Genomic DNA, 26,284 nt, shown 5'->3' on the forward strand with positions numbered 1-26,284 from the left:
GACATATTCGATTATCACGTTTATTTGAACGTTATACAGGAAGTGATATTTTCTTGATCTTTGAGTAAAATGTTGATCTATTATTGCCATGTGGATCTCAATTCACTAGTAAGAAGTTTACTACATTTTATAGATATGTTCAACTGCAAAGCAAAGGACCTACACTAAGTCGTGTATATGCTTTTTTCCATACAGGATGAGATGGGAACAAACTTGTAAATATCATAGAGTTAGTTATTAGAGTTAGAAAGTACAAAGTAAGACATTACATTGATTCATGTTCCAGAGCTATACTCATCATTTATTATGGTAAAATACAAGTTCATAGTAATCATAGCAGATGAAAGTGAAATGACATTGATTCGTAATTAAGCAGAATACGAGTAACGAGGCGACAATTTGTTAATTGTCTGTTACATATTTAGACATTGAAATAAATCAATAAGTTCAAATTACCGTAACATTTGTCAGAGACACGTAACAAGTGTTTTATACAAACAATGTGGAAATTTATTATTATTGCTTAGGAAAACAGTAGTAACTGATTATACTTGAGTGTAATTTTGAGTTGAATAAGTGCACGTATTTACTCAAAGTTGTATCAGACAGTACAAATAATTGGATAACAATATTATACAAGATCAGCAAATGATCAACCTGACCTCACATTCCAAAATCGTATGAAATTAATAAGTTTTACAACAATAACAAATATTTGAGTTTTATTTAAAGAAAATCATTTAAGAGTTTTTCTAAGATTTTCATATTAGAAAGGAAAGTTTTTTATCTAGCAAAAGGCTATAAGTGTACATTCAATAGTTAACATTTTAATTTGAAAAAAAAGGGGATGTTATGATATACATGTATGTATCCTACGGGATTGAATGACTTAATAAAGTCCACGCATGCGCGTGTCTTATATATCTGAACTACGTCTCAATACACAAAGCATGCTAAAATAAACAGGCTGATCGAGATTGGCTGCCGAAGAAAAAAGATGTAAAGCCAGCCATTAATAACGATGGGCTGTAGAAGTGCGAGCTAGAATAATCTTAAAAGAGAAAGAGGTACTGTAGAATTTACCGATTCACGGGTTTCAAACCCGGGACCTCCTGGTTAGGAGACCACTGCTCTACCACTGAGCCATCACATAAGCAAGAGATTGAAAAACACAGACTGAAATGTTCTCAGGTCTGGACTAGACAGAATGGTACATCAGATTTTCTTTTCTGCTTCCTGGAGGAGGAAATTGTTTTGAAAAATTATACCTCTGCTGGGTGTTGCAAACAAAGCCCAGACGATCATGATTCACCAGTACAGGAGTCAAACTTTTTAGTTATTTCTTGTAAAACTAAGCCCTTCAGAAATTATACCACTTGTTGTATCACAAATACAGTTTCGACCGTCATGATTCGCCACTGTGGGAGTAAAAAACTTGAGAGATTGCATGAGAAAGTCTAAAAACTTGCTTGCCTTTTAAAACAATGGCAGTTACTGTCGTTAAATGCATATTTTGAGAAACAAACAGAAAGTTGATGCCTTTGTAGGACAACCCACATAGGACATAGGAGTAGTATGTCCACTTGACTTGCGATCGATGGAAGGTTCTTGAGTTTGAATCCCGATGCCTATCCCTAGACAATATATCTGTTTGCAATCGCCTCTCTAGACCAGAGGTAATGGCTACCTTGCGGGAAGTCAAATTCCCTGAAACGCACTTGAGGCTACGCACTGCTTGGATGGAAGCAACAGTAGTACCATCAAAGTGCATTGTGGGGTTATCCCTTTGTAATTTACGTTGTGTATAAGAATAGATCAGTGTAATGGTAAGAGGAGAGGGAAAGGATCAGCTGTGTGGACATGCCTTTCGTACAGGCATTCAAGATTGTGCTGTTATCCTTGTTTAACATTCTGAAAGACAATGCTTTGTATTAGCAGGGCTCAACACTCATAGCTGCCCGTGACTAATAGGTGCCCATAATCTTAGTCCAGTCCCCAAAAAGTTCAATTTGTGCTAAGATAGGGCTCACGCATACAGAATTTATCAAGTTAAATCCAAACCCCTTTCCAAAAAGTTGGTGTGGAGAACTGGTATAAAGATAGGCTATCATGAGAGGGGAGAGTAGAATAGAGAGCACTAGCAGTGTGGATATTCCCTTTAACTTTGAATCTATCATTAAAGAGATTAATCGTGCAAGAAGCCTATTGATATTTTGGCAATCCAACATTTACTCCAGCGGCAATTGCTCTGGGCCTAATTTGATCAAAAGTATAGGGTAAGGGTTGGGGTTGTAATTTGGATTTAGGTTGGGTTTAGGGATAGAAATAGGGGAAGATGTAGTGTTTAGTCCAGGGTTGAAGTAAAGGATGCTGTTAAGTCTAGGAGAGATTGAAGCAGTTGTTGCAGGAAGAAGTGGTCATACAACTGATGTTTGAAGCTCCTCTGTAAAACGCTATACAATGTCATTTAAAGAGGAGACAAGAAGATTGTGAATGGGGACACTCCCTCTCTACCATTGGGTATCCAATTCCCCCAGCTGATCGAAGACGGTGAGTCACGGCGCCCTCACACTTCCTGTCTTGGCCAGGGACGTCGGTCGGGCGTGCGTGAAGACAGAGTGAGAGGGGGAAGTCAGGAAAGAGGTTCCCTTGCTCCTTATGGGGGATAGTGGATGAGATCCCTTCCGCCAAAACCCTCTTTCCCCATCTCTTGTAATCATAGCTGTTTCTTCCTCCTTGGACTAACAGTTCTGATCTAGCTGTTCCAATTTTCCTACGTCGGGCGGAGAATACATGCCCATCTACTAACTGTATCTATGAGTAAAATGTTGTTGATATTGAACAAGAGTGAGTATTTCCAGAAGAAAAAAGAAAGAATGTTGCCCTATAATTATATGTACCGTAATCTCTTTTGGCCATAAATGATTAATTCCTCCATGGACAAATAGTGAGATTCTGTCACTCAATCTGAAGACCTTAGGCTGAATTAGAAATGCATCATCACATTATATCAATGTGATTCGCGCTATACAAAACAGATTATTTTTATGAGTATTCCTACTTTAAAACTGAACATGAATTTGATTTTTTAACAATTTTTTTTAAAAACCTGTTGGGTATAGGGATTTCAGCTCTGTGCTTGTAAAAAGCAAAAACAAATAGTTTTTAACTCCCCAAAATTTGTAGGTGTATCATTTCAAAGACTTTTTAGCTCATGTGGTTGGCCATTCAATTAAACTGCTGCAGGTTTGACATTCCGTCATGTGTTGTAACAGAATGTCTTCATATCACCATACCAGTACAACACAGATTCTGTTATCCTCATTTATATATATTTCCTTTATTCCCAAGTCTCACATCAAAATTAGATCATATTTCCAGGTTTTCTCCACAGAGTATTACTTCCAGACAACAAAGGTTCCCTTTTGTCGGTCACATCTGGAAGTTTGAGTATCGGTTTGATGAAAAGAATATCAGGCTTTCTGTTCATGGTATTAAAATGTTTTCTTACATTACACAATAATATTTTTAAAACAGGAGGTTTTTTGTTGTATTAATTTGGTAGGTGGGATGTGAGTTTTTGACATATAACTGGAATTTGACCAACTTTTGTTTTTGTTTCTGATTCTAAATATTGACTTTTTCTTAATGAATTATACAGCACAAGACCTGCCGACAGAAGGGGTTTTAGTAATGCATCATTTGGTTGGTGGGATGTGAGTTTTTGACATATAACTGGAAGTTGACCAACTTTTGTTTTGATTTCTTATTCAAAATATTGACTCTGAAAGGTTTCTAACATGTACTTCATAATAGCTAAAGTGAGGTTTATGATCAAATACATGTATATGAATGATAGCACTTTGTGACATCCAAACTTCAGGGATGCCAGTTTTCAGGCAATAGCCTGAATTCAGGCCCTGGCGAGTTATTTTCATACCATAGTCTAGGCTTTTTTTTGTGTATAAGCTAGATCATTCTAGGTGATTTTCAGGCCCCAGCTCTGATCAATTCTAACTGGCATCCCTGAAGCTTGCAGCTGACTAGGTTTATGATTTTATATTCAAATTGAAGATTGACATTTACAGGTGCCTGTGGAATGTTGTTTGCAATGAATTGCTCTTTATTCTTATTGTCTCCCACATGTGTTGTCATACGACTGTCTTTTTTTCTTCAGCGGTGCCAAAATGCATGACATGTCTTGATGTCTTGTCTTGATGTCTCACATTGTTTCTATGTATCCATGAGACATGAAGGTATTTGGAGGCTAGAATCGAAAGTAGAACATGATATCATGCATGGTTACTAGTATTGTTCTTTGCATTTTTGGTAGAAAAAATTGTCAAATGTTACACTGAATATTAACTGTACCTGCAAGTACTTTTCTTGTATGTGCCTTAACCGAATGTTATCGGTATTTCGGGAGAGAAATTGCAAATCAGATAGTGCTATTAAGCAGGTTAGAATAATTTCTACAAAAAATTAGGAACAAACAAGTAACAAATTGTGATTGAGGAAGTGATGTTGTATGTATCCAAACACTAAAATGATCTTGGGAAGGACCTGTTCAAATATTAAAATGTAATTTGGCTGAGTGCCCATTGATCAAAAGCCCATACAGTTTAAAGTCAGGGCCTCTATCACCATATATTCATATATTTGTTTGTTGCTAATTCGTTGTGATAATGCTAATGATACACCTGACTCAAAGAATAAAATACAAATAACTGGTGCATAATTGTTGCCAATTTGAAGAGCAGATTCGTTTAGACCTCTAGAAAGCTCTGAACTCCTGTAGGTTAAGAATGTCCTCTTAAAGGGATCGTTTAACAATGTTAAATCTGAGATACACGGACGGCCCTACGTGTTATCAGTGTCTGTGATATGGTGTAATATTGAAGCCCTAAAAAAATTGCGCTTCAAAATGATCAAGAAGTGCCTCAAAAAAGTAAAAAACTTTGAGTGACCGGTTTTACCATACTCGTTTTCCCCAATAGACTGTAGTGTTATGAAAACCGTCAGGTGAACGGTTTTTAAAATTTGTAATTCCAATCATAAATATCTTGATAATCAGACAGGCGATCAGCTTGTAAAAGTCATGGGGTTCCTGACTGACCTAAAGGTTTATAATTATCATTGCATCATGAGCTAAATCCAGAATTTTGTTTCAGAATCTGAGACAAAGTTACCGGATCCCTTTAACATTCAGGATACATTCTGTCAGGCGATACTCCCGCTCGCTCGCTGTTCATGTTAACGATTGTTTGATATCAGTTACTCGTACCGACTATGACCTAGAGGCAGTGACGATTGATATTCGATTGCTCCAAAATTCCCCGCAAACAAGGTTATTTTGGATGTAAATTGTGCCTTTGTGAGTAATGGGACACCATACCGGTGCTTCATTATCAAAGTTCATGAGCCGTTTTGTTGAATTAATGTATTTCATTTCTTGCATGTATTTAAATTAATGTTAACATTATAAGTGACAATAAAGGAAAAACTGCATTCCCTTCAACAATTTCAGTTGCTTATAAAAGCTATTGTAACTTAATTGCCCTTGAAACATGTATAAAAGATACCAACCAGGACTAAGAATTCAATTATCATCTCAAGACAAATTGTGTATATTTTTATGGATAAACATTTTTAAGCAGTTTTGGCAATCAAGTCTATACAGTGCCGTAGACGAGAGTCTTCATGCATGGCTGATTGTCAACGAAACGGAGTTAAGTCTTTTGTCAAATCTGCTTTTTGCTACGGCAGGCACCCAGTGAAAACGTATTCGTTTGTAAAAATTATGAAAATGTAAGGGCTATTTTAAACAAACGGAACTTTGTCATTCCTCGCTCATTTTTCCTGATTGAGGTGTCATATGAAAGGGCAGAAACTCAACTTTCTAGAAATGTGAATTTTTCTTCGAAATTCAGATACCGCCCGCCAAATGTCTTTTTGGTTTCCTTCCTTCAAATTGCTTTTAATCATTCATGCGTGAAATATGCATCATCTGAGTAGCATCAACTGAAAGAGGAGACTCTAACCTTTCCAAATATGTATCATTCATTAATTACGGTTGTGATTAAGTTATGATAAAACATCGATACTTCTCGGTTTCGTTTTTTCTGAGACGTACTGTATACTGCACGTACAGTTAACAACCGTCATTCATACCCTTACTAAGTTTTGTAATATTTTAGGTATGTGAAAACAAGATTTGTCCCAATTTGATATTTTTCTTGGGAATATGACATGCCACAGCTTACACCGAAGAGTATTCAGCAAAATCCTTAATTCAACTGGTCCACCAAAGACCCCCCAAAACATCAAATTTACAAGGGGTATAACTAATTTAGTTGATACGGTAACTGGGCATGTGGTACACTGGTAGCCAAGTTCTTAATTTCTATTCATACACATTGTACACTGTAGATATCTGGGTTGACTTTGATGTTTTGAGTATATTATTCATCAATTCCTGTAGCTCTGTGGCATGTCAGATCTAGTTTGGTTCGCAGACTTCCACCTGACATGTTGAATTTCCTGAAAACTTGCAGAGGAAACAAACCAGTGGATCCCTTGTCGACTTTGTTGTTGGTTAAGGGAATTTATTTTGAGATCGGGCTTGGTTGAGACTATTGGTAGATTGAAGTTCATGCAATTCCACAAAATTTGGCTTACTTCGAATCATTAGGTCATTGCGTCAGGTCAGGTGGTTGGGTTACCCAACCTTTTTTGTGAAAACATGCCCCTTTATTCACGAAAGACACGAAATGTCAGGGGAAATCTTTGTGAATAAACCCCTCTCATCTACAAATGGTCTGGTCCAATTTACCAGACACTTTGTGAAAACCCTACGAAAGGTTGTGTCCTTAAAGTGCATCTTCACATGATCTTGCATTTCCGAATCATGAAAGCTTGTGTAACGCTATACAACCCGATAGAACGCGATTACCCAATGATTTGAAGTAAGCCCAAGATTTTGTACATGGGAATGCTAGCGCATTTGAATCTTATAGGTCTTTTTCAAGACCAGGGACATTTCTCTTGGGGCGCGTTCATGCTTGATTTTGAAGGCAGAATGAGCGATTTGTAACGCTCATCGTAAACGCTCATCGTAATCGCAGTTCCACGGTGCACTGTTCATGCTCACTTCTCCAGGCAATTCTCCTTGGGTGGCCTTCAGCTGGATTCGCAAACCTGTGTGCGCATGCTACGTAGATCCACTAGAGGTCAGTGCGTTGACCCCATTTAAACGCGTTTACAAATTGTAAACGCATCTTTTTGTGAGTTTACGATCGGCTATCGTGATCGCCGTTTTTCGGTGATTCTACAAAAGTGAGCATGAACGCAATCGTGTTTTAAACTAAACGCGTAACAGATGCCTGATTCTGGCCGTCAAAATCAAGCATGAACGCGCCCTTTGACAGTTCCCTGGTATAAGACATGGAGAGCCAGCTCCACAAATGCAGGACATTTTGAAAACGTCTTTCACAAGAAGAATTTTTTTTATCATTTCATCACTCCACTGTCCTTTAAAAGCCAATCTTAGAGATGACATTACAAGACAGGATATGATTATTACATTTGCGATGTTTTAGTTACCATGGAGATGGTGTTCTCAGTGAATTTTACTAATGGCAAGAATGTCAATAGATGGACTAGTCTCATGACTAATTAGGCCTGTTCCCATTTTTAAGGTTTTTATGCCTCCGTTACGAAGTAGCCGGAGGCATTATGTTTTCTGGTTGTCCGTCCGTCCGTCCGTACGTCCGTACGTCCCGTTCTCGTGATCGCGTTATCTGAAGAACCGATTGATGGATTCCTGCCAAACTTTGGTCATGTAAGTATCTTGCGAAGCCGATGAACTGATTAGATTTTGGGGTCATGAGGTCAAGGTCAAAGGTCATGCGGCTCATTATGTATGCAAAAATAGCTTGTGATCGCATTATCATTAGAACAGATTGATGGATTCCTGCCAAACTTAGATCATGTATGCATCTTGCAGAGCCAATGAACTGAGTAGATTCTTTGGTCATGAGGTCTAAGGTCAAAGGTCATGGGCTCATTATGTATGCACAAATAGCTTGTGAACACATTCTCATTAGAACTGACAGATGGATTACTATTTAACTCGGGACATCTTGCAGAGCCAATGAACTGAGTAAATGTTAGGGTCATGAGGTCAAAGATCAAAGGGTCATATATGTATATGAGAAATTGCTTGTAATCACAATATTCTGAGAACCTGTTAATGGATTACAATTGAACTTGAATTTGAAAAATTTCTTCTGTTTTGGTTTGTAAATTGCTCTATGACGGAGGCATCATTTCGACTGCGCGCAGTCAAAGTTCCATCTAGTTTACATAGACACTTCTTTTCTGTTGCTTTCTCTTTATGATTAATTACTACATGTATACTAATGGTAGAATGAGATATAGGCTGGGTATTAAAGGGCAATCCATCCCTTGTTACAAGTTCATTTGTATGAAAGCGGAATAATCTGAGAAACAGAATGGCGAAAGTTTGAAATAAATTGAACCAATAATAATCAAGTTATGAATGTTTGAAATATGACATCACTATAGCTATGCGAATTTCAAGTTGGCAATTTTGTCAGTAGATTGTGACAGGGACCTATATCACTACATGTCAATAACTTAATTATACCTGTATATACCTGATAACATACATGTATAGTACCCTCTGTGACCCACCTAGTTGTATACGTCTCTTATGACGTATATGAAGATCTTATGACTGCTTTTTCTGTGTGGACAATGCAGTATAGGTGGCAGTGTGAACTAGCTCTGGTATCAAAACAGCTATTGATGAGGCAGTAAGAGACACCATGTTAGACAGGATGAAAGGGGAGTAGGTTGTCATGGAAACCTGTATACCCCTGAGATATATTGATTGTTTTGCTTCTTACCTTTGCAATGGAACACTTATGTTGATCTAATTTCCCCTGTACATGTATTGAAAAAGAGGTTCCCTGTGCCTTCCTTCAAAAATCTTGGGGCTGAAAAATGTGCCAGACATGGTACACTTCCATATGAGATTTTGTAAATATTGATCAAAACCTAGTTTTTTTTTCATCGCCTTTTTTATAGTACTAAAAAATAGGAAGGCAATCTTCAGTATAGAAAGTTGTTTTGATGTTGCTGATGGTAGTGGTGTATCATTTTGTTTAGTTGTTTGCTTTGTTGTTTACCTGGAATGCTGGATTAACAAAAATATACATGTGGATTTCAGTTGTTTCCCCCCAAAAAAATTGCACTACTACCTTTTTTTTTTAACTTGAGATTACTTTCAAGATGACGTTATTAACTATGACTTGTTTTAAAAACTTTAATTTCAGTCAAGGTTTTCTTTCAGTCAAGGTTTTCTTTCAAAATAATGCTGGATATTTTGTGTATTTCATGTATAGAATATAAATACAATTGATTTTAAATTGTCTGCTAATGTCATTGTGAAAGTCTTATTTAAAAAAGAAAATAAGATCACTTCTTTTTACCTCCAGAACTAAGCTGGGGATCTTTTCAAATTCATGTACCTATTTCAAAAGAAAATAGTAGTTTTCATAGAGATGTCAATTTGTCATTGCAGGGGCCGGGTATATTTGAGACGAAAGACACCGAGATCATGGAGAGTATTGCCAACCAGCTGTTCTTCGCCCGCAAGTTTGACGGTGACCCAGAGAATCCAGCGAGGTTGTTTGCTCTCAACCAGGTGTCGGGGCAGTACTACGAGTTCTTGAGGAAGAACTTCATCTCCGAAGAGATGCTAAGGTTTGTTACGACTTACGAGGACAGTCTAAATTTGGTGTGAGGATGCTGGTGGTTGTAAGGATATTCTATGCTTGTGGTGGTGAGCGTGTCGGAGGAGAAAGATGCTATTGGTGATGGTGATGGTGATGATGATGATGATGATGATGATGATGCTGATGCTGATGATGATGATGATGATGATGATGGAAAGATAGAAATGGTTTTTATTAAAAAGATCATCGCAGCCAATGGCTGAATTGCGATCCATTTCACAAAGATAAAATACAATTGCAATTCAAATTGAAATAACACAAAATATGACATAAATAAAAAAATGTAGACATTTCATAAAAAATCATTGATCAATTCAAATTTGGAGTGATAACAAAGAGAGAAAGAAAGAGAGAAAAAAAGAGAGAGAAAGAGAGGGAGAGAAGGGGGACGAAAGAGAGAGATGGAAAGAGAGAGAGACAAAGAGAATTAGAGAGACAAAGAGAGTTAGAGAGACAGATGATGGTGATGATGATGATGATGATGATGATGATGATGATGATGATGATGATGATGATGATGATGATGATGATGATGATGATGATGATGATGATGATGATGATGATGATGATGATGATGATGATGATGATGATGATGATGATGATGATGATGATGATGATGATGATGATGATGATGATGATGGTGATGTTGGTAGTGATATATAAGGATGGATAGTAATGGTGGTGGTGGTAATGATGATAATTATGATGATGATGATGCTGATAATGATGCTGCTACTGATTTTAATGATGAGGGGGAGAAGGACAGTGATGATGGTATGGTGATGGATATTCTTATAAACTACATGTTCCTTTATCAAGCAATACCATTCAAATTTAAAACCCATCCAAAAATAATTCACAATCCTTTAATCCTGATAGCCCATCTCAATATTCTCCTCTCCATCATCCTGATAACCCATCTCAATATATCTTCTCTCCATCTTCCCTCCCCACCAGGCAACTGATCAAGCTTGCGCTCCAGACCGAGTACGGAGACAGCTGGGAGGAGGAGGTCCAGGTGATGGAGGTCCTCAAGCTCCGGGCACTGCCCATGCTCTTACCCATCGATCCTTGCTGTATGCCCATCTACCATACCAAGCACCAGATGTTCAAGGACACCAGATACTGGATCGATTTTCTTGTGGTACGGAAGTGTTACAATCACAGTTTCTATGGAGAGCTAGAACTGCTGGAAACTTATTTTGATAATTATAGATACTGGATGATTTGCTTGTAGTATCTTGCTGGAGTTTTACAATTGTTATTTCTAATGAGATTTGCAAGGGCTGTGAACTCACTTTGTTGATTTTTATAGATACTGGATTGATTCCCTTGTGGTAGGTGGTAGTGTTATGATTGCATTTTGCTGTTGAGCGCTAGAAAGCACCCGAACTCATATATAGTGATTCTATTTCATAAAAAGATTTTTTTTTTTTTTTTGCTATTATAGTTTGGGTAGAAATACCCCATGTTCTAAAGTCCCCGAGTTGGAGCTCTTTTGAGACCCAAAATAGAATGAAAAACTGCAAAATGTTATCAATACATGTATAAACTCTTATTTAGCTAATGCCTTTTGGGGTCTCATCATCCAATATTATGTACTATTGTACTAGGGATGAATAAGGATTTTTTTTCTTTCTTTTTTCTGGACTCTTTTCAGAACATTATCTTGTACACAATATCAAATTAAAAGATTATATATTGCTTGTTATAGCTATTGCAGGGATGCCAGTTTTCAGGCAATAGCCTGAATTCAGGCCCTGGTAAGTTATTTTCAGACCATAGTTTAGGCTTTTTGTGTACAAAATAGCTCATTCTAGGTGATTTTCAAGGCCCTCTGATCAATTCCAACTGGCATCCCTGCTATTGTAGTACCTCCAATAAATCTGGATTAAAAGTTTAGAAAAAGATTGAAAACATGCTCTGTAAAAACAAAATTGCCCCCATATTTAGGGAAGCACATTCAAGACGTTTTAGTGACATTCTCCTTTTTACCAAAAGGAAATGTCATCCGCAATCAGAACTAAATGTCAAATTATTTCTACCTCCCACAGAGCTTGCAAAATGCTACCAGGAAATCAAAGAAGATTCCATCCATGTGTCACATTTTTGCGTATGATGGAAAAATTAGATGCTAATAATAAGGAGTTGTCTCCCCCTATAAGTGAGCCAATCTTCATTTATGAGTGCGAACAGCTGGGCTGTCACAGTCGTGATTGGGTGTAATAGTTTGTTAAGAACGCGTCTGGAAATAGATGTACACTAGCTCCTTCTTGGTTGATAGGGTGCTTTCTTCGTGAGTGAAGACTGTGTTGCTGCTAAGTGGAAATGTGATGTGGTGCAGTGTTTACGCTTTTTTCTAGAAGGTCATGGGTTCCAATCTCAGCCTAATGTCCTCATTGATATAAAGTGGTCCAGAAGATACCGATATGTTATAAATAACTGAGCCATCCTCCCCTCCCCCTTATATCATGTTAAACAGATAACTGGCACCCCCTATATGTATCTTAATACCTTCAATTTGATAGTGTAATAGGATGTGTTAAGGTGTTAGTGAATAAGATGGGGGGGGGGGGAGAAGAATAATACCCCGTGATGGTTAATAAAGGGTTCTTTGATCATACCAAATTCAGACAAGTCTTGAAGCAAAAGGTTATATGCTCTTCATTGAAATGTTTATCATAAGAATCTATCTTAAAAATCTGACAATGATCATCTTAGTCAGAAACAGGCTACACATTTTTCATCTTTACTATTACTCCTACCCAAGTGCAGTATTAGATTTCAGGAAGATAAGATATCCATTACCTTGGTGTGTTTTCCCAGACAACCATTACAGTTAAGAAGTAAAAACAAGTGGGAGTCTCATTAGGGAGCATGTGATGTTTGGTCACACCCATATGTTTGATGTGTACTACGTGACGGAACATGAGGACGTATTAAAGTATACCAACCAAACGCAAACAAAAGCTTTTGCTCTATATGTTAATAAAAGGTTTTCAGTTTGCTATACTTCATTCAAAATATGAGCTCCAAATGTTACTTCTATCAAGAGATATTGCAAGTTTAATACACTAGTCTCAAACAAAATCAATGAAACAAACAAAAAATTAACAAGAAAAGTGACTCGTAAGTAGAGAGAATAGAACACTAACAGAACCAAATTCTGACTTGTTTTACTTGTTTTTTATCTTATTCTATATTCTTCTTATTTTATATTCTTCTAGGATAGAATATTTTGTTTAAGTTAATGTGGAGACGGTACACTCATTTCTTTTCATTTTGTGTTTTATCCCCAGGCTGAAACAGGAAGTGGAGAACAGAGAGCTCTGCGCACATCTTTTGTAAGTATTCAGATGCCTCCTCTTTAGAAGTGCGGGAAAAGAGAATCTAGAATAACAACCCCAGGAATATGTCTGTACATATATCAGAGTTTGTAGTACTTTTCATTGAACAATATCACATAACTGTTATACTGAGATTTCTATGATGAATGATTACAAAAGACAATTTTTGAATATCAATTTTAACCTTATTATCCAAGTTCATATTACCCTCTTTTTCTTCTTCAAGCAATGCCTTGAATATTTATGGGGTTATAAAATTAGTATCCTCACTAAAAACTTTCCATGGAGGCTATTTTTTATATGTTTAATCTTTGGCCCTTGTTTGATGATTTCTCATTCAGTTTTTTTTTTTCAACAAATGATTAAGTCAACTTAAATAAGTGATTAAACAACTTAGATCTTGTAGGTAGTTTATTGTGGCTTAGAAAAGATGTATATACTGTTAGTTACAAAGAAACCTGGTCATATAATTTACAAATATGGTTTTGATAGGTGATAAGTTTTGTTTAAAATAAAAGCAATATGAATACACAATTTATTCATATCGGTATATCAAAACTTGTACATGTACATGTAGTACCTAAAACAGTAGGTTTAACATTCATATCTGGAGAAACTCTCTGTATAAAAATGGAGAAGAAAAAAAACTTATGACATTATAGTAAACAAACTTGTTGATCACTTTCTTCTTCCGTATACAGATACCACAGAGCAGACATCAGTGCTTTACAAGGGGACAGATCAAAGGGTTCTACTTGACTACAAAACATGCCAAAGACAAGTAAGATATCTATCCTAGCAAAATATATTGAAAGTGAAAGCTTTTTCTTCATTTATAGTATTTTGTATGCCTCTGCCTGCCGAAGCCATAATGTTTGTTGTCTGTCTCCCCCCTATCTTGTTAATACCAAGAACCGTTTCATGTATGAACTTCAAACGTTGTGATTACATTTTGGAGTAAGTAGGTCAAGGTCAACAGTGAATAGGTCAATTTATGAAAATTACATTCATAAGCCTAGTTTGATTTATAGTACAGTCAAACCTGCTTTGGTGACCACTGACCACCTGTATAGAAAGACCACCTACCTACAAAGACTGCATTTTTTGTTTCCCTTGAAAATGGTTTCTCAATGAAACAAGTGCTAAAGGAACCTGCACATAAAGACCACCTGCCTATAAAGACCACGTTTCTTGTTCTCTTCGAGTAGTCTTTATAAACAGTTCCACTGTAATAGCAATACTACTTAAATTGCACCGTCTGCTTTTCGTTTCTCCAGGAAAACCCAGGTTCAGCCGAGCTCTCCTATCCCGACTGAGTCGGCCGGAGGGTCCACACTCTACCTGGCATCCTATATCAACCTCAGTGATAATATGCTACCAGCCCCGGAGTGCAACGAGGTTGACAATCTCCCTGGTAAGTGCATGCATGCTTCTCGGCAGATATCTGTTTACCGTTGATTCAAATTGAAAGAATTAGAGCCTCCTAGGGGATGGTTTGTCCTCAACCAAAGCTGCAAGGGTGTTTTAATATGCTCTTGCATGAACCCTGTATGTGTTAAAAAACTGTGCTTCCTGTGAAATAAAAACTCCCCCCAAAAATTAAAAAAAATAAATAAATAAATAAAAAGAATGCACACACATTCCTAGATTCAGGATATGGTCAAAATTCACAATGGTTTATGCTTTATAGTACATGTAGATACTACACCACTGAAATTTGTACAATGTGCACAAATTTTTGCTAGGAATATAACCAATGTTCCCAATGTGCAATTTAGTTGGTATTTTAGCATTTTAGATACATTTTACAGTGTCATACAGCGTCATTGACAAGGCAATACAAGGAAATCCTATTGTGTAACTTACTGAACAGTTCTACAATCCGAGTCCTGTATTGATGTATTCCTGTAATACTTCCTTCCTTCGTTTTACAATCTGCCTTTAACAAAGTAATCCCCAAGGAGCTTAGAAAGCATTTTTTTTACTACTTGCACTCCTGACGATGGATAGCCAACCGGCGCTATATTTCTCCTTAGAACTATAAGCTAAGAAAGATAACCAACAGTCTTTTTCAGGACTATCATTAGTCCTTTTCAGGACTCCCCAATCCTCCCCCCTCTCTCACATGGTGTAGCTGTAAGCCTACTGTATACTTGCAATCTGTCATGCAAACATTGAGCGATATTTATTATAGATTCTATGTTATGAATCCTCACAGACGATAGCTACGACGGGAGATCCCCAGACAGTTTCTCCTTCACCACCTTCGGCGATGAGAGGACAGCCGAGAACCACGCCGTCCACTTCAACGCCAGTCTCATCAACCCCGAGGGGGAGGTGAGATGCTTCATCGACGTCATCATCACCTTCAAGAAAGCGCATCCTTCCGTCCAAAAGGTAAGCGAAGGCTTGGTCTGTAGTTAACAAGCATCCATTAGCCACGGATCAACACCAGTAACACTAGAATAATAATCATGATAATATTGGATATTTTTAAAGCGCTTATATCCACCACATAGGGTGTTCAAGGTACCCCAATATTACACAGGCTCTGGCTAAGCTCCCGATGTTGGTGCTGAAAGCTTTCAAATAATTCCTTCCTGAACAAAAAATCTGAACAAATGTTTAAGAGGTATGAATATATAGTATCTGCCAAATAATTATGATAAGAGAAATGTCATTTGAGAGTAATTAGCCAAATAGACATGGAATTCTATGAGACATTTGGGCTAAAGCTACAATAACTTTGAAGGTGATATCCCATATTTTCTGAGAATAGTAATAGCTGGAGCTCACCGATTCTTTTAAGCTGCCACAAGACTGTTTCATGATTGTAAAAACTTCCATTTCAAACAAGTTTAAATTAAAGCGGTACTGCACTACTTGTAGCTACTTGCGCCCTCTATATAGCAAACAGTGCTCAGTCCCCCATGATCCCCTTTTTCTTATGTTAATTAAGAGCTGATTTGATGAAATAACCACCTGTCGGTGACCATGTAGAGAGGTTTAATCCCTCCTGGTCAAACTAGTGCAGACAGGTTTTAAGTATTGTTGGTCTCAGTCGATAAGGAATCCTGTGATTGTTCCTCCTTTTCTTCATAGTCTGATACCGTCCGTTTCATCAACACCCTAATGTGTGGTAACATGGAGCCGGGACTATGGACCCTGGTCCTGTTTGAGCGTGGGGTCCGAGAACCGTTCCCTTACACCATCCAGATCTTCCTCACCCCAGAGAGACCCAGAGGCTGGCTGGACTTTACTTCTCATGGTGAGAAAGATAATGTGATCTTTTATTAATAATAAGAGCATTCACATAGAATTAGATTTTATTTTTTTTAGGTTTGGATATTCCCCCCCCCCCCCCAATAAAACAAGAACAACAAGACTTGGAAATGTGGTTAAGTAGGGATATATTAGACTAGTCAATAGCCATTTTTTATTGTATAATTGTTCAGATTTCCATCCTACATGGTTCATATCACAGTCCCATTTCTGCATTTTTGAAAAAGTGATTCCTAGAAATGTCTCCTTTATAAATAAACATAAATCTTATCAGTTCATTCCATTAAAATCTCTTTGTATGCCCATAGACTGATAATATAAATATGACAGAGGACCATTTGTCATGGAAGATTAAGAAAATAAATGGTTTTCAACTAATTTCACACATCTTGCATGGGGCAATGTTATCATCCTTTTTATGTGTGCTCGATTTTGAAATCAATATTGAATGTGAAGCTTTGAACTATTTGCTTCGTTTCTTACACCGCAGGTGATGAACTGCACAATCTATGGGCCATTGAACTGATCAGAGAGCTGGGAGAAGAAGAGTACCCCTTCTTAGCCCACAAGCTTTCCAACCAACCCCGACAACCATGGCAACAACGAGAGGAGGAGCAAGCCAACCGCGCCATGGAGGAGGAGGAAGAGGAGGAGGATGATGAGGAAGACGATGAGGGCGGTAACTACGTCGGCGAGACGGCGATCAGGAAAAAAGCGAGGGTCGATCCCGGCGGTGGTGAGGACAAGCAGAGCTTTCATGAGGAGGACGAAGAGGCCGAGGATGACAGTAGCAGCGATGCCAGACGGAAGGAGCGCGTCAACGGGCATCTCCGGGTCGACCCCAATCGTCTGAAGCTCGAGGCGCACCGGAAGCTGCCCATCCTGAGGGACGAGGAGGCGGGCAGGAACGACGACGGGGTCCACAACATGGATCGACTCAAGCGAGAGGAGACGGGGAGGGACTTCAGGGATACCCTGAGACTCAGCGGCAACAGGAGAGAGGATGGAGGCTTCCGAAAAGTCAAAGGTCATAATGATGCAAGTCTCAACGCTGCTCAGATAAGGGACGAAAGCTTACCCGCATGGCTGTAAGTCACCCGTTCTTCACTCACTTTGTCATTTTTAAAATTATTTAACACTAATCTCATTACTAACATGTAGCTAGTTCGATAAAATGGAAAATTAACCAAATATACTAACTTGGAACTGTGAATTTACTCTCTTTATGATTTTACAGAATACCCCAAATTTCCAATGTGCATCAATTTCTCATAACCATAACCCAACTGAAAATCAATGCTATATACCTGAGCTTAGACGACGGATCATTTTGGAAGATAAGTTTCTTTAAAGTATTGGTATTTTGGAGCACTTTTTCAAATTCTATTTCAAATCATGGTGAAATTGATTGCGGATTTGTTGCTTTTCATGTTACATTAACTCTTTCCCTCTCTCTCTCTAGATGCCATACATGGTTCTAATGACTTTGGCAATTGTTTTATTCCACAATTTTGTGTTTCTAGGCTCCAGCATGAGCTCCATTCCGTAGTCTTTCACTCTGCACTCTCCCCTCAAGCCACCTCTGCAGACTACCCCATGATAGTACTCTCTGTCTTCCTCTTATTCTCTATCCCTCCATCTTTCCTGTCAATGGAAGATTCTCCGCACCTCATCTTCTTTTTATATCAGATGTCCTATAAATCTCATCGGCTGAATCTTCATCTCGCAGATAGATTTTAAAATCAACATTCACTCTTTTTTTTTTCTTCTTCTTCGATTTTGCACCCAAAATTTCATTTCCTACTGCTTTTCAAACTTTTGACAGATATTCTATTTTATTCAGAACCTTTTTTGCATCACAGAGCAGATTTTTGTTGGATCAAGCATGTATTTACCCTTCTTTTTTGTTTTCTCTTTATCTCACATTTTCGTTCACAGGAAAAATCAATCATTTGCTCTTACTTTCGTGGAGTTTGTCTTCATTTCTATCATTGTCTTTATACTTGTTAAAGGGTAAGTTACTGACACAGATTACATTTTCTTTTTGTATAAATCCTTTCCCCTCATTCGATGAGTCAAAGTGATGATGAGAATAATTTTAACAATTTTCCAGTGCTGTTGTTCTATATTGAGGGCCAGTAAGAGGGAGTTACAAAATGATATGAAGAGAAATTCTGTAACTTTGCTATTTGAAAATGGTTTCTTTCAAGTGTAATGCTTTATAAAATGTATGTCTTATAACCTTTCCTTGTGAAATGTCAAAGTTACAGAGAGAGGATTGATTTCAGATAGTCTGTTGGGTCTTTATTCTTTTTGGAAATGAACCAGCATTTAAATAATTGATCACTGCATGACTAGAATTGTTTAAATATGTGTATACATGTATAATACATAAAATGCACTATTGAATTTAAGAGGCAGGCTTTTCATATGTTTAAGATCAATTTGCAGAAACAATTTCTTCATCTGCTTCTTATTCTCCCCACAGGGTTCTCGTCCCCCTCCGCATCGTCAAACGTAAGAGTCACGGAGTAAAGTCTTTTGCTACATTCCTTGTCGTCGTCACCTTCATACAGTTCCTGGTCTATTCAATGTTTGTACTATCCGCCAGCAGCTAGCCCAGGCCTAAACCCCCATAGGACCAGATCCCCTTTATCCTCAATTGCAACTGGACTGAAAAAATTCAGCCGTTGAAACTTGAAAGCTGTCAAATGTGGTGGTGCTCTTATATTTTTTCATCAAAGAAGAAGCTCTACGATGTTACAAACCGCCGATGAAATCCTTCGCTGTGTGCTTAATCCACTTGCGGGACTGGACTTGTTATTTGTACTACGATACAAGCACGATACAGACTCCCCAAGCAATGTAGAATGCAGTATAATTGATAATTTTTGTGTGGTACGTTCTGTGATGCTGACGGAAGCAACGGATGTCTCCAGGCTGTCAGAGAACAGTATCAGTGCTCGGCAGGTCCATGTTGCCCTACACATTGCGCATCCACCGATTGGACAGTATTGGACAGAATTTGACAATGATGACAGAACATCGCAGTTATAGTAGATAATAGTTATCTTGAAAGAAAAGTGACCAGCCGATTTAGTACCTACTCTCTCGAGTAGGAAGTTACAGATTTTATTATTAAATGTAGTTAGAATCATTTTATCGCTAATACCTTGCGAGTTTATGCTTCAGTATAGTCGGGGGTATCACTGGATGAACAATCTTTTACATATAAGTTTTAATAAACATTTAAACATCACTGGTGTATCTTCTGTGTGGTGACAGAGTTAATTCCCTACTGGCTGTAAAAGAATGATATGTGTTGTTAAACCTTTGTTGTCCAAAGAGTGAAATTAAAGAAAAGTATTAGTTGCATATATATGGACCCATAATGGAAATCTAAGTGATTAATTATATGAATATTCAGTGTGAAACATAGCCTTGTCTATTCATGATGGCAGTTACTGCCTGTGTAAAGATACAACAGTTGATTATAAAGCATGTTGCATTAATGGTTATCTTTGTCAATGTCCAATGTCAAGTTTGATATCATATTTGATGTCAAGTTATCCCTTAAAGATAAATTTGAGTTCTGATCATACAATTGGATTGTGAAAGAAACTACATGGAAGCGTTTGGGAAAGGGTGATAATATATAGCACATAAATATTGGTGTATTTTGGAATCATCAAAATGATAAAGTGGCCCTGTCTTGCTTAAGATCACATGCATTGTACACAGAAATGTATATGTGGGACTACACAAGCATGTGGCATGAAAGTGTTGTCCACAATCTTTAGCCATTTGAAGAGCCATCCTTTTCAGGTAACATTTCTATTACTGTGATATGCTTCCACACTAACACAAAAGAATGATAAAAGCTCACAAATGATATATCACCTTTCCCAGAACTCAACCTACTCTTCAAACTAGCTATACCTGTTGAGATAAGTATCTCCGAAGGGTTCAAGTATTTTTCTTGAAAACTCAGAAGAGTTCCTTTATAAATTCTATTCAGTCTTTCCTGTGACACGACGGCTGACGTATTTATCTTTTTTATCAAATTTGAGATGTACAAAGAATAGAGCAAGTCTTGATGTAAAGCACTGCACCAAAAGTCAAATCGTACAACTTTTAATAATAAAATTCAGTTCATATTCTATGAAATATAACATATTACATTATATACTTGTAGTTGTATGTTTTGGTTAAGTAGTGTTAAAGGGTATATATTTTTTAATAAGATATGGACATAAGTATATTTATCCTACCGTTCCGCCATTATTAATTTATTCAGTATTAACCGATATTTTTCTCTACCTTTAACTTACAGTATTGATACATGAATGAAGTAACTTTTCTTATAGTAAATCTTGGAAACTCCATTGGAATTATGTTGCTCTATCTGGCTTAGATAAGAAAGAATATTATTCTTTGTATATCACTTATTTGTTCTCACATTTGAAATTCTTTAAACTTCCAACTTCCCTCTCTCTTTTGTCAATTCTTTGAAGAACAAAAAATGTTGAGAGTCAGTTTGTATTGTTAGGGACTTTTAGATTTGCGTGGACTGATACGTGTGACGTCCATTCAAGGCAGTGCATTAAAAGGACGTCGATCGTAGCAATCCACATTGTCTTTGTGCGAATCTAAAAGTCCCTATTTTCTCTCATTCTGAAAAAAATTGCAGTAATTCTGCCCTAGTTTATATTCAAATGTAATTCTGCATTTCATTTGAATTTGGAATGATTTAATTTGACATGTTCTTTCAAGTGTATCTGAATGTGAAACATCATCCTTTTATCACCCCCCCCCCCTTCAACAAAAAACACCTCTGTCTCTTTCTCTCTTGCCCTTTTTCTTGTTTAATTTTTTATTAAAATTATATATCATAATTTTATTATAAAGCCAGAAAGCCACCTGATATCAAGCCTATGTTATTAACATATAAAGAGGTATTAATTACCTAGTATGTAACATTGCTTTTTAATTTGTTTCAAATTAAATTGTTTTATATTTGAATGACTTAATAGACACACACATGTAACTATTTCATCTAGTATGTTTCTATTTCATTTGCTCGTCTCCCACCAATCAAATGTTTGCATTTTTGTAGAACGTAAAAACTGATAAATCATGTCAATTAATTACATAAGCTAGAATGTGGATATTGAACTTAACCTGTTCTTGTTGCCTCTTTTTTGTTGGACATATTTCTTTTCTATGCAAAACTGTTCTGCACCTGAAGTTTACTTAATTAATTTAAGCATTACAAGCATCTGACTTCAACTATTTTGTTTAGTTTTATATATTGGACAAAGCAAACTTTTTTTCACCTGTCTTTATTAAACACCATTGGTATGTAGATTTAGATTGTAGGCAAGATTAAGTGTAGGTCAAATACATTTTAGATTTGTTGTCGATGCGCTTTTTTCCAGGCCCTTATTTCAGTTTGTATTTGAGATTAAGCTTGGGGTTGAGTAGACCTTGCCTGACAGATTGCGTAAGTTAAGGTATACAAATAGCGGTGATATAACATCATTTTTTTAAATACATTGTACAAGATTATTATGTAGCTCAGCTCTTTTTTCTTTTTTGCTTTGCGCAATTTTTTTCCTGTCTATGCAGCAATTCTATCTCGTGCTTGTTTCAGTTCTATGTGATGTAAAGTACTTTATTTTTCTCTGTCCGCGGGATTTATGTGTTTTTATCGTCTGTGAATATACATTATTTGTTGGTTTCCTAATCTTGCTCTAAGTTGGATCAAGACAGTATGTTTGTGTGTGTGTTGGTGTATGTTTGTGGGTGTCTGCGTGAGTGTTTTGGACAAAAGTGTGTGTCATTTTATTAGTAAGCTTGCCAAATTAAGCAGTGGTTTAGTAGAGCCTCATTTTCTTTGATATATATCAGTATTGACAATTTTAGAGTAGAATGAATTATTCAATTTAATTAAAATTAGCTTTAGACAAAATGTATACCAAGCTTATCTGTTATTTCATTTTGGTGCTGTATAAACAGCAGTTACAGTTTAGTGGAGCCTGAAAATTTGATTGTGATTGAGAACTGTCTTGCTGTATGATGAATGCATTGGGCTATAACTCGGTTAAGATTGGGCTTCTTCAAGCCCAAAAGATAACTGAATGGTCTAACATGCCTAATTAAAAAGTCGTCAGTAGGAAATTGAAAGTGCTAATTTACAAAATGCTTCAGTCTTTAATTTAAAAAGTTGGAAATCTCTCCATCTTTAATTTTTCTTCTTACATTCAGTCATCTTGTTGATTTTTGTTTCTGTATTTGTATTTTAGTTCTATCTGGTGTTGTTTAATGTAATAATCAACCCACCAAAATATCTTATATGAACAGCTACCTACATCCATTCATGTCTGATCGACGGAAAAGATTTAATATACATTTTAACGCCCACCCCTCCTCTATGTTTGCTTTTTTGTTGATTGACCAATAACTTTATGCATTCCCAAATCTTGATTATCATTTATCATCATCCTTTTAAAGTTGCTGATATCAATTCCCACCTCTAGAGTTATTTTGAATTTGTGTATTTACTTTTTGTTGATGACTTAGGCGAAATGAACTTGTATTTTGGTGAGAAATGTGTTATATTGCTGTGTCTTCTGCGACATTTAAGTTGCTGAAATGTTTCTTCAAGAAGCTTTGCTATATGTGAGGGCTGTAACTTGCATGAGGGTATGCATTTATGTGAATTTCATAAACTTTTCATTTCTGTAATAATCTTTGAATTAAAGTTGTTGGGGATGAGGGGTTTCGATTTGATGAAGATGTTTCATTTATGTGAACTTCAATTAATATTTTCACATTTCTAATAATCTTTGTAATAGGTAAGGGCTTTGGCTTATTTAGGTTTATGTGTCTTGAATGGGTGAGTTTATGTATGTTTAATACATAAATCATTTTATTTTCCAATGAGTATTGTACACATGTACTATGCTAGGCATTTCAGAGGAAGATGCATTTTCAGATATTTTTTTTCATTTTAATTTTTTTTTTATTTCTTTGGTACAAAACCCTTGTTTTTTCATTTGAAAATCCATTAGATGTCAACAGCCAGTTCATTGTAGTTTGTTAGAGTCAAATTAGAAAGTCTTAATCTATCTTAAGATATCAATATCTTAATTTGAAAGTCATGTGCACTGTGGACAGCTTTATGGTCATGAAGTGTTGCCTAAAAAACAATTGGACTTACTAGATTTTTAGTTTTAATGACTGTAGATTCAGCATTTCACAATTTTTTTATTTGTAATATTTTGTTCGCTAATTAAAGAGCCAGAAGGGAGTAAAGTCAAAATCTTCAAACACAAAGTTAACGTCCTTCTGGCTCCAAACAAACAACTTTGTGCAGATCGCATTTTTTGAAAATATCACATTGATATCTCTAATTTTCTTGTTTCTTTCTTCTTATTTTTTTTACACATTATTTCTGTTGGTTGCACAGCAGTTGATTGAATAATCTATGTGAATAAATTGTAACAAATGCCTGAATTGACAAATGTATTTAAGAGTGAAGTCAAATGGACAGAGGTTTTTAATGTAATATAGCTATATAGATTTATTTTTGCATTTTTCCTTGAAAAGAAAGACAGCTGTAATTTAAATGCCATGAATGTTTTGACGATAAATGATCTTAATGTTGTTTTGACGTTGCAGTCATACTAGTTTATGCGATTGCATTCCTAAATAGACATTGTGTGAATACAATTATGCATAGAAAGATATTAGGAGAAATCATAGTTCTCTCTTTTTACTTTGATAATCGTCCCAGAGCTTTGCTGTAATTTTGTTTTTTGGTCTTCAACTTGTTATTTTAGTTTTTATTTTAGTTTGTACTTCAGTGTGGATGAGAAGAAATTTTACAAATATGTGTTGCAGATGTAATTGTACAAGGAGATTTAAATTTAATCAGATTATGTCCATTTTCGTTATCTTTACTTTGTATTACTTACAGAGCAGTTTGACACACGTGACAGTGTACTTCAAAAATCAGTCATGCTAAACTATTTTTAAAAAGTCATTGAAAAAATAGTCTGCATGATGCAAGCATTACTTTATATTCATCTAGTTTCTACATTTTGCCAACCAATAGCACAAAATATTATTTTTTAAAGATACCATTTGTGTGCTAAACAAACAAACAAACAGACATGTGACAAACAAAACATATATATAGTTCAAAGTAATGAGCATGTATATGATTTCATTGGGTGTCGGAAGATATTACTGTGAGTGCAATGAGGCATTGTTTTCCGCTGAAAGAAAGTGTTCATGAATCTGTGATGCTGACACGGAAACATGAATATGCGTCTCATTTTTATTGATAAAATATTGTGCAAATTTCTATATCAAATGATTGTATGTAACTTGTGATGAAATGAACATGAACAATTATGTGCACACAAGTATCTCTGTTTTTGTTTTTTGTAAAGAAATTAAAAATATGTTTTTATGTGAAATGTATTCAACTTTCTTTTGTCTTACTCTTTTCTCTAAAATTTGCTTGACATGTCTTATTTAATTCCTATACTGATACATAGAGTTAATGCCCTTCTGGCTTCGTACTGACGATATTATTTGCCTGTTGAGAGCCAGAAAGGTGTTTAATTTGTGTGGAAAGGATTTGCTCAAAGAACCAGTGTATGTTAAGACGGTAGAAACCCTGTTTCACAGAGGCATCAAAAGCAAGATGGCAGATGATGACTCATTGCCCATCCCCCAATCATCATCATAATCATCAACATCATAATCATGATTATAATCTTAATAATCATAATCTTCTTAGTCATCATAATCTTAATAATCATCATAATCTTCTTAAAAATTATCATCATAGTAATCATCAACATCATCACCACCACTATCATCATCATTATCATCGGCATCATCATTAGCATCATCATCAACATAATCATCACCATCACCTTCTGTCATGATCATAATCATAACAAGTCATGATTTAAACAGAAATTATCACCATCGCCGTAATGACAATTTGACTTTTATCATTCTCGTAAACAACAAACAAACAGAAAAGTCTATACAAATCCATTATTATTTTATACAAAAGTAAAAAGGTGTGGTTTTATTTACATTTTTGGTGTTGTTCGGTTCATAGAATATTAATGAGGGACCCACTTTTTTGGTGTCCCAGTTATATAAGGAACCCACACGTATTTGTGGCTCTGAGTAAAGACTTAAATAGCCTGTGATTCTAGGTATGAGGATGCAATATTATGCTTGGAAATCACTTTACAATCTCCACTATTTAAATCTTTAATCAGAGCCACAAAATAAGTGTGGGTTCCATATAATTATACCTGGGATACCCAAAATATCACACAGTGGGTCCCTAATTTATTGAATTACCCATATGCAGAAGCAAATTGTTTTTTCATTGTAACAAAGGGGTAGCTTTGTTGTCTTTGGTGAATATGGCATCGATATTAGCAAGTTCATGTCTGTTGCCCCCCCCCCCCCCCTCCCCTCGTCCTTTTTCGAGGGCTGAACCTTGCAAAAAGTCATGAATGAATTTCTTCTACGTGATCAGACGATGCTCGTCCAAGCCTGTAAAAAGAAAGGAAAACAAAATGCATGATGAATAAATGTTGGTAAGTTGTAGGCAAATTAGGTCAAAATACACCCCCTCCCTATCGTATATTCATGATTTATCAACGAGGCTCCTGATTCCCATTTTTGTTTTGATTTGGGAGGTTGTTTTTTGGGTGGTTTTTGTTGTTGGTAGTTTTGTTTAAAATAAAAATAAAGACTATATACATTACATATATACAAAAAGGTTCTTTGAAC

General features: G+C 36.3%; 2 protein-coding genes across 2 annotated transcripts in view; both read left to right on the forward strand.

Annotated features, from left to right (window-relative positions):
* Window positions 1-16,465, forward strand: part of LOC105445013 — a 56,300-nt gene extending 39,835 nt beyond the window's left edge. The window contains exons 5-11 of the mRNA XM_030985983.1: window positions 9,608-9,789; window positions 10,779-10,965; window positions 13,121-13,165; window positions 13,870-13,949; window positions 14,446-14,582; window positions 15,387-15,565; window positions 16,271-16,465. Coding sequence (XP_030841843.1) covers window positions 9,608-9,789; window positions 10,779-10,965; window positions 13,121-13,165; window positions 13,870-13,949; window positions 14,446-14,582; window positions 15,387-15,565; window positions 16,271-16,465 — 1,005 coding nt within the window. The remainder of the gene's footprint in view (window positions 1-9,607; window positions 9,790-10,778; window positions 10,966-13,120; window positions 13,166-13,869; window positions 13,950-14,445; window positions 14,583-15,386; window positions 15,566-16,270) is intronic.
* A 95-nt stretch (window positions 16,466-16,560) lies between these two features.
* LOC115924149 lies at window positions 16,561-23,412 on the forward strand. Its single transcript, XM_030985984.1, has 4 exons — window positions 16,561-16,570; window positions 16,941-17,538; window positions 18,389-18,463; window positions 18,939-23,412. Exons 1-4 carry the CDS (start codon window positions 16,561-16,563, stop codon window positions 19,066-19,068), a joined length of 813 nt encoding a protein of 270 aa, XP_030841844.1. The 3' UTR covers window positions 19,069-23,412.
* Window positions 23,413-26,284: the final 2,872 nt, after the last annotated feature.

The sequence above is a fragment of the Strongylocentrotus purpuratus genome, unplaced genomic scaffold, assembly GCF_000002235.5.
Source record: "Strongylocentrotus purpuratus isolate Spur 01 unplaced genomic scaffold, Spur_5.0 spur5_scaffold_15, whole genome shotgun sequence".
NCBI classification, from domain to species: Eukaryota; Metazoa; Echinodermata; class Echinoidea; order Camarodonta; family Strongylocentrotidae; genus Strongylocentrotus; species Strongylocentrotus purpuratus.